At 43.3% G+C, this 9291-nt stretch overlaps 1 protein-coding gene across 1 annotated transcript; it reads left to right on the top strand.

The window, feature by feature from the left end:
- The first annotated feature begins 735 nt into the window (after positions 1 to 735).
- LOC309354251 (E3 ubiquitin-protein ligase RNF113A-like) lies at positions 736 to 8938 on the top strand. The gene is made up of 10 exons (XM_081884351.1): positions 736 to 893; positions 1748 to 1824; positions 1910 to 2014; positions 2800 to 2907; positions 3331 to 3440; positions 4583 to 4689; positions 4840 to 4929; positions 6588 to 6681; positions 7389 to 7495; positions 8789 to 8938. Exons 1-10 carry the CDS (start codon positions 794 to 796, stop codon positions 8920 to 8922), a joined length of 1032 nt encoding a protein of 343 aa, XP_081740477.1. The 5' UTR covers positions 736 to 793; the 3' UTR covers positions 8923 to 8938.
- The last annotated feature ends 353 nt before the right edge of the window (positions 8939 to 9291 follow it).

Below are 9291 nucleotides of genomic sequence, written 5' to 3'. Positions count from 1 at the left end.
CTCTGTCATCCCCTTCTCCTTGTGCCCGCAGGGTCTTTTCCAGGGAGTCTTCTCTTCTCATGAGGTGGCCAAAGTATTGGAGCCTCAGCTTCAGGATCTGTCCTTCCAGTGAGCACTCAGGGCTGATTTCCTTCAGAATGGAGAGGTTTGATCTTCTTGCAGTCCATGGGACTCTCAAGAGTCTCCTCCAGTACCATAATTCAAAAGCATCCATTCTTCGGCGATCAGCCTTCTTTATGGTCCAGCTCTCACTTCCATACATCACTACTGGGAAAACCATAGCTTTAACTATACAGACCTTTGTTGGCAAGGTGATGTCTCTGCTTTTTAAGATGCTGTCTAGGTTTGTCAATGTCAGGGTAAAGATCTGTTAAAAACATGTTTAAATGTTAGAAAACTTCAGAACGACTAGATTTCTCCCACATGACCCATAGTTTAAAGGAGCAGAGAATCGTGTATTTATTGCTATATTCTTCTCTCTTTTCCTTTTTAAGTGAGGGGTAAAGAAGGAACATCCCCTCCCCCCCCCCCCATCGCGGCAAGCCTTGAAATCCGGGGACAAAACGGAGGAGAAGCGGCAAGGATCCCGAAGCGAACTCGGAAGCTCTCAGTTACGTGCGAGTCTACTTTAAAAAACTCATAACAATAACATTCCACTACGTCATAATGATAGAGCTTACGAGCGGTAGAGCGTCGCCTCACTGTCCGTACGCACAGGTAGAACCGCTGTCCGTGAGGAGGGGATAGAGAGGTATCTCAGCTCTTCCGCTTCCGGTGAGGCTTCGTACTTGCGATGGCGGCCCCTCAGCCTGTTTGCAGCTTCCTCTTCAAGAAGCGTCGCCCCGCGCCCGGGAGGGGCCAGCGCAAAAGGCCGGGCAGCGACCAGGAACCCGGTGAGAGACCCAGCCGGTGGGCGCTGGGGGTGGGTGGACCAAGGGGCGGCAGTTAGGCTAAGCTTCCTTGTTGTCATGATGGGGCTGCCATTGAAAAGCGCTCGGAGAACTGTTTTTATTGCAATTATTTGCATGGTATATCCGTGTGTCACACACGCACACAATTTTTGCCCGTGTTTGCTTTTTTAACGACTGGCTTGTTTTTTTACTTGTTAAATTCTTTTATCTTTCCCAGGGCAGCCCAAAGCAACTTAACAACCGACCAAAACAAAGGGACAAACACCCCCTCAAACACATATACTGTACAGATACATTAAAAACCAAGGGGGAAACTAATACGTTTTTAAAAAAACACCTGACCGGCTTCTGATTAGTGTTTTGTAGGTTGTAATTGTCTTGTTTAACCACTACGTCCATGTTTAAAATAGTTCTAGTCCCTGACTTCCACACATCCACGTACCTGTGGTTCATTTATTTTGATTTTATTTTATGTCTCTTGTTTGTTCAACAGTGATCTATAATTGTATATGGACTATGTATATTGTCACCAGATCCTATTGGATAACATTGCTATTTGCATAATCTCCTATTACCTTTTTTAAAAAATGAAAAATATATGTAGCCATAGGAAAGAGAGCTAGCAGGCTTCTTCTGAACTTGTTGTTTAGGAACAAAAGTAAGCCATTGTCTCTTGAATAAAGCAGCTGGCTACCTTTGTTCATAGGAACATGAACTTATTGCAGTGGGAGGAGGACTGTGTAGCCAAACAACGGATGTCTTTCATGGGAGATGCAGCCTGCCAGTATTCATCTGTTTTAGTACTTTGATAATGCTTGTGTCCATCTACCCAACAGGGAGCAGCAGTGATGAAGGCAGCACGGTGGTCAGGAAGGAGAGACGCAAGGAAGTTTCCAACCCCATGATTCAGAAGGTGATGTAGTTTCCCCAAGTGCCCATGAATATGTCCCCTCTTGAATGTTTTTTAGTTAACTCCCACTGATTTTTCCATCTTCTAGACCAAGAAAAGTGTGAAAGACCACACCTCATACGCGTCCAGCAGTAGCGATGACGAGGGCAAGTCTAAAAGAATTGGAGTTGCATATAAGTCTACAAGATCTGCGGTACGAGTGTTTAAAGTGTGCAAAACCAACGTTAGGTGATGCACAGCTTATTGGCAAGAGTTTCTGATGCCAAGCACTTGAATAATAGCAAATAAAATTGCAAGGGTATGTGTGTGAATCTTCCATGGCTTCCCTGCTGGCATCTGTCCTTTTCGACAATGGAGTGCCTCTTTGGGAGTGAGGTCAAGCTCTTGGAAGGTTGAAGCACCTGTTGTGGCTGTAGAGACTGATGCAGGAGAGACATGTTTTGTTGCAGCTGTGGCAGATGAAGGTGTCCAATTATGCTGCTACAGATGCACCATGGCATTTCTTCTCTCTGCGCTTTTCCCAGCGGTCATTCCTCCTGTGCCAGTAGCTGATTTCACAGCTTCCATTTTCCTTAACTGCAAAATATAGCTATTAACTGGTGGCCTTTGTACACATCTGTGGACCATTTTTATAGTTCTATGAAGTAACCCAGGGATGGTATGTACTTGCCTTTGTAGGTTATCCCAGTGACAGGCTCATAAGGTGCATCAGCAATTGGCTCCACCCTCTCCCAAGCACTACTTTACTCTGGTTAGGGATGCTTGGGTTAATAATAATAATAATAATAATAATAATAATAATAATAATAATAATATCAGGTCCTCCAAGTCTGAAGTCTGGCAACCCCTGCATTAGAGAGAGCATGCATCTGTTTGAATGAATCACTAGAATAACTGCTAATTCCAGTAACAGTCTAATGCTAGCTTAATACTGTTCATTTCTTATGCTGCCCTACTGACAACATTCTTGTATCTTAGAAACCTGTGGGTCCGGAGGACATGGGTGCAACAGCTATATATGAGCTGGACACGGAGAAAGAGAAAGATGCACAAGCCATTTTTGAACGCAGCCAGCAAATACAGAAGGTGAATATCTTTACCGTTTAAAGGTTCCTTCCTTCACTACAAGTTTTCATACACCTTCAAGAAATTGACAAGAGTTTCTTAGTGGCATTTCTCATTTTTATTTTGCACCTCTTCCTTATTTCCCCCCCAAGAGACTGCTGCTAGCATAATCTTTCTGGCTACTTGTATCACAGCCATCCTCTTCCTATTCCCTTCACAGATTTCCTCCTCCAGGTGCATCACATATTTATTTATTTTTAAATATTCAGTACTATTCTTGTTTCTGTTTCCTGCTGCTGTCTGGTCTCATCTCTGTTGTTCTGTATTTCACCAGTGCTCTTCTTAGTATGTGGGAATTGAGCTGGTTTCATGTGAGCAAGCTGCTGCTCTGGTGTCAACCAAGCTGTTTTGCTGATGTGGTTTTTCCTCCCTGTCTCTGTTCAGGAACTTGAAGGGAAGGAAGACGATAAGATTTACCGTGGGATCAATAATTACCAAAAGTATGTGAAGCCAAAGGATACGTCTATGGGGAATGCTTCCTCAGGCATGGTAAGGTAAGGCAGGAAAGCAGGAAACTTATCCTCAAAGAAAAGCATTTTGCAGCACGGTGGCTCTATGTGAATTTTGTGCCTGACAAAAATCCAGCTGGCTAATGTTTCTAACATTGCATTTTTTCAATTGCAAATCCTGCTCCTATTTCTAAGTTGCTTATGGTATTGAGAAATTCTCAGCTTACACTGCACATACATGATTTAATTTGTATGGCACTTTTCCATTGTTAAAATAACGAAAACAGTCACAATAAATAAAATACAGAAAAAAGTACATAACCAAATTGAAGAGTTTCCACATTAAATCATAATAATAAAATCATAATAAGAGCTAAAAATAGAGGTACAAAAAATATCAGTAACAGCAACAACCCCGCTCCCATCAAAGCCCAACTAAACAGTTCCTCAACGCAAGAATCTGATCAACACCTCAGCTTTTTGTAGCTTAAGTCAGTCAGGGCCCCAACCCTCCCAGGCCAGGTGGGAAAAGGTATGCAAGGCAGGGAGCAAGTCTCACAGCCAAGATGTATACAGTGGTACCTCGGGTTAAGTACTAAATTCGTTCCAGAGGTCTGTTCTTAACCTGAAACTGTTCTTAACCTGAAGCACCACTTTAGTTAATGGGGCCTCCTGCTGCTGCTGCGCCGCCGGAGCACAATTTCTGTTCTCATCCTGAAGCAAAGTTCTTAACTCGAGGTACTATTTCTGGGTTAGTGGAGTCTGTAATCTGAAGCGTATGTAACCTGAAGCGTATGTAACCTGAAGCGTATGTAACCCAAGGTACCACTGTAGTTGTTCTTCATAGATTTGCAGTATTGTGGTGAGTCAACATGCATCCCAGAATGCTCTCTTTGTTCTAAGAAGTACATGCAGTTGACATGCCAGCAATAAATACCACCAAAATATAGCAGGATGACCGAAATAGATTTCCTGAAAATTCCAGATTTTTAAAAAAGCCAGTGTTAAACAGGTTTTGAAATATCATGTGAAACCACCTTTCTCTTTATCAGATTTGTTCTTCAAATCTTCCTACTTAAAAAAATCTCTCCATTCCCCATCTAACTTTCACTTGAACCTCTCCTTGCTCCTTCATCACAACTTACTATCTCCTTCTGCTGTTTTGAGGCCTTTCTTCTTCATTTCAGGAAGGGACCCATACGAGCCCCAGAGCATCTCAGGGCCACTGTGCGATGGGACTACCAACCTGACATCTGCAAGGATTACAAGGAAACTGGGTTTTGTGGATTTGGAGGTGAATGGCTGTTTCATATACTTTCCTAATAGCGGATCTGTGTGATACCTGCTTAAGATTGTGCATCTCCGTAAACGTAGGGGAAGTTGGCAGCAAGACAGAAATCACTGACAAATGCTCACACGTTGTATTGGTTTGCTTTTCCGATAGACAGCTGCAAATTCCTCCATGACCGATCGGACTACAAGCATGGCTGGCAGATTGAACGAGAATTGGATGAGGGACGCTATGGAGTTAATGGTATGTTGAGCAATCCTTGTTCTCTTGCCTGCAGTTGTTCAGCTTAAGATGTTTGAATGAGGGACTAGGAAATTAGGCCTTTCAGATTTGCATGGCACAAAATTTATAGGTGTAGAGGGCAAGATCGATACTACCTTTGGGCTGCATTGGAGAATAAACTGGGTGCATGACAAATTTTGAAGCTTTATCATTAAATGCTATCAAGTATGCTTACGTGTTTTGTCTAACTTCGATACTGATTTTGAGGACATCGGGAAAATTATCCCTAGGGGATCAGCCTTCCTGAACTGCTTGCTTTCCTCCTAGAACGTTGGTATAAAACAAAGCTGGGGAACCTGATGGCTGGCCATGGTGCCTGGGTTTGATGGGAGGATGGGTGCCTTTCCGGGTCGCCCAACCACTGCCACAGTGCCCTTCTCTTGGCAGATCAAGATGAGCAGATGACAGCAAAGGTTGCAAGGTTTTTAGCTGGGGCAATCGGAATAAGATCCACTATTTGACTATTGATTCAAAACCCTAAAATGTATTTTATATAATTCACTTTTTATTCCTTTTCTTTGTATATGGTATTGTTGTTTTATTGCTATGGCTGATGGCTGATTCATTTATTCAAGTTGGGTGCCCAACACCAGGAGAAAGCATAACAGAATAGCCCCTTCTAGTTCAAAAGCTCCTCAAAAGATTAAAAAGTAAATGGATAATTGAGGGTCAGGCAGCCTTTTAACTTGTTTGGGTGATTTAGCATACATTAAGTGTTGCTATGCGGAGAGGTGGATAAGTCACTTTGAAGGAGTGTTTAGGGGTACCTGTGACAAGTGATATTTGCTAATCAGAATTAGCAAGCAATACCAGACTACAAACAAAGTATGATATAAGTATTTCTTTTTCTCCTTTTGATCTGCAAGCTTTTCAGTCACCGCTCAAGTTTTAACTAATGCTTTTCTGATGTTTCAAACTGCATGTGAGAGATTAAAGTGAGGAACAATCCATGTATTGTAGTAGCAGCTATTTTTCTTCTTTGAATGAAAAGATTATAGCAGTTGTTTTGAGCTGGTGAGAGTTTCTTGTAAGATCATTTAGTTGATTAAAAATGCAAAGACTGCAATACAAGCTGGCTTCCTTTCTGTGTTGCCTTCCTGCTACTTGTTGGTACTTACGTCATGGCAGTGGTGCTGTTCAGATGGGCAGTTTGCAGAGTTCTTAAGATTTCATGCATTAAGGCTCATGGGTCACGGGTTGCCTTCTCTTTGTACAACCCCCCCCCCTTAGATCTTTGTGGGGCCTCTTCTGTTGTAAAAACGTGGAAGATATTCAGTAGCATTGTGCTTTTACGATAGCCTGTGAGAGTACTGAGAACCAGGCATCTGCCTAGTTAAACGGCTGGAGCAAAGGCACCCCTCCTTTCTCTGTCTGTTAATAGAAAAGGGTGGGCGGGAGGCAGGGAGGAGAACAGGAGCAGATGGTTTGAGTGGGCAGTTTAATAAGCTCATTAAACCTAATATTTTCATCCTATGTGCTGGTGGCTTCAAAGGAGCCTAGATGTTGAAGGCTTGCCTATTCTTGGCAATACAGCTTCCCACACAGGGTGGGCAGGAGTTAAGTCACATCCCGTTATAGTTAGCAGCAGAACCAAGCAAATACTTCTTTCTTTTGAGCAGATGATGAAAACTACGAGGTGAGCAGTGACGACGAAGAACTGCCTTTCAAGTGCTTCATTTGCAGAAGCTCCTTCAAGAATCCTGTGGTGACCAAGTAAGATGGCTGGAGGATCCAGGCACTCTTTTTGTTTAAACTTGGAAGCTTTCCACACAGAGCTATGCGGGGGACTTTAAAAATGAAATAAGAAATGTGGCAATGACGCAGTGAGGATCTTGGCTGGGGTGCCAGCATTCTGCAATTCTATAAAAGTGCAGAAAAAAACACTTCTTTGTATTGGGGCATGGAGTTAAAAGGTAAAGGTCCAGTTGTGACAGACTCTGGGGTTGCGGTGCTCATCTCGTTTTATTGGCCGAGGGAGCCAGCGTACAGCTTCCGGGTCATGTGGCCAGCATGACTAAGCCGCTTCTGGCGAACCAGAGCAGCCGCACAAAAACACCGTTTACCTTCCCGCCAGAGCGGTACCTATTTATCTACTTGCACTTTGATGTGCCTTGGTTGGCAGGAGCTGGGACTGAGCAACGGGAGCTCACCCCGTCACGGGGATTTGAATCGCCCACCTTCTGATTGGCAAGTCCTAGGCTCTGTGGTTTAACCCACAGCGCCACCCGCGTCCCTAGGGGCATGGAGTTAACATCCTGCAAACTCCGTTGGCATCAACCAGTCACAATAGCGGTGTTCTCAGTGTACGGCTGTTTGAAGTTGAGACAAAATCAACCTCAAAAAGTGGGGGGAAATATCAAATAAGACATCTTGCTAGAAAGCTGCTGGAGCTGACTATCTTTGCTTTATGCTTTTTTCAGGTGTAAACATTACTTCTGTGAGAGATGTGCCCTGCAGCATTATCGGAAGTCTCAGCGATGTTACGTATGTGACAAGCAAACAAATGGTGTCTTCAACCCAGCCAAAGGTACTCTAGCTTGTGCTGGATTATGTCACATTGTGGGTGCGCGCAGGGTAGAAAGGTGTATTATTCTGACCGTGCTACAGTGAAATTACATGTTGGATGAATAGAGGCCATTTAGAAGTTTTGTAATGGATAGGCATTATGCAAAATTTCCCAGGTAATGGCAGAGGCGTCCACATTAATCCCTCAACAGAAAATATACAGGTTAGCAGCCCCTCAGGTTCCCTGGTTCTAAGCCAAAAGTCTGACTGCAGGGCCAGATTTCAAAGGGGCCACCCTTCTGTGATCCACTTTGATAGATGGGTGGCCTCCCCCATCTTTCAGTCCCATGGCATCAGGGGTTTTCAACTTCAAGCTGCACTTTGCAAAGAAACAAAATCAGGAATGCATTCCTGAGTCATGCTTTGCAACCATGGCTTTAATTTGGTGCATTTCGAATTTGGGGCCACTCTCTGCTGCCATGCAGGGTGCCAGATTCAAAAAGCACCAAATTCCAGCTGCAAAGCATTATTCCTTTGCAGCCATGATTTAAGGTTCCCTGCACTTTGTGTCAGACACAAGGAAAAGTGTGATTTGCCCGAAACAGACTTGTGGGCCTAATTAGGTTCTCTACCACCACTGTGAATTATCCCTTTAAATGTTGTTGTTGCAACTAAAGCGAGACGTTTTTTCAACACCGCTGCCACCTGCCTCACACTTAAATGATCTATCCTAATCTAGAGGGAATCAATGACTGAACTGGGAAGGTCAGGTGGAAATTCTCCTGTAAAAAACCAATCTGTCCTGAGCAAGTAACCTTTGAGGCAGACCAATGTTCCAAGTGGGGTGGTGCGTGTACTGGCCTTGGCTATTTGCCCACTTCAAAGGGGAACTTTATCCCAAAGTAGGATTTCATAATATGCTCTTCTCTTTAGAAGGAAGTTCTTTCTCAACAAGTTCTTTCTCTACAAACTTCTCAAGAGATAGCTCCCCCACCACAGTAGTTTGTCTTAGCAGTAAGTGTTTTTCAACAGATGCCTCACCCTGAAGGGTGGAGGTGGAGAGAAACCAGAGGCTCTTACTGTAAATTTTACCCTCAACTCAAATGAATTTAAATATTTGTAACTAATTAAAATAAGGCCTCTAGGGTTGAGGAAAACTTGCCTATCCTGTTGGAAGCAAAAGAGCACTTTAGTTAGTGTTGCTTCTCCCGTCTGTCTTGTCATCCTGTGGGCTGGAATTATTTATATTCAGTGTGTGAACTTGGACCTTTTGTGTTATGAATCTTCACCCATATTTGGTCTTTTGTTTTTTTAGAGCTGATAACAAAGCTGGAAAAACGCAAGACTGAAGAGGGACTCCCAGATGATGTGGAAGAGCCAGAGACATTGCTCAGCCCTCATTCTCCACCCCCCTCCCTGCCTTCAGAAACTAGTTCTGTGGCTGAATAAATAACTTATACACAAATGAGTTAGCTTACTAGGCATTGTTCTTCCAGGTAAACTGAATCTCTACACACAGCTCCTGGCAATTTGTTAAACAAAACAATTCGGGGGGGGGGGGAGAGCACTGTTTCTATCCCAGCAGCCTTCACATTTTGAAATCATTTTATAGCTAGCAAAGAATGTATTCCATTATTCTGCTTTTGTAGTCTGGAGAGTTTTAGCCTCCAATATTGGGCTTCTCCTGTACCACACAACATCCAGCCTAAGTTCATGATACTCTAGTTGGTCCTAATAAATGTATTATCTTTAAAAAAGCCAGTTTATACTTTATAGGACCTATTTATTATAATAAAAAGCAAGGTCATTGCTTTAGTG

This window comes from Podarcis melisellensis (assembly GCF_964234715.1).
Source record: "Podarcis melisellensis genome assembly, chromosome: 13".
NCBI classification, from domain to species: Eukaryota; Metazoa; Chordata; class Lepidosauria; order Squamata; family Lacertidae; genus Podarcis; species Podarcis melisellensis.
The sequence above is the reverse complement of the archived record's forward strand: the minus strand, read 5'-3'. Positions and strand labels throughout refer to the sequence as shown.

Coding starts and splice junctions, on each gene's coding strand:
- LOC309354251 (XM_081884351.1), top strand. CDS start 794: ATGGCGGCCCCTCAGCCTGTTTGCAGCTTCCTCTTCAAGAAGCGTCGC. Junction 894..1,747: donor GGGCAGCGACCAGGAACCCG/GTGAGAGACCCA, acceptor TCTACCCAACAG/GGAGCAGCAGTGATGAAGGC. Junction 4,930..6,587: donor GGGACGCTATGGAGTTAATG/GTATGTTGAGCA, acceptor TCTTTTGAGCAG/ATGATGAAAACTACGAGGTG.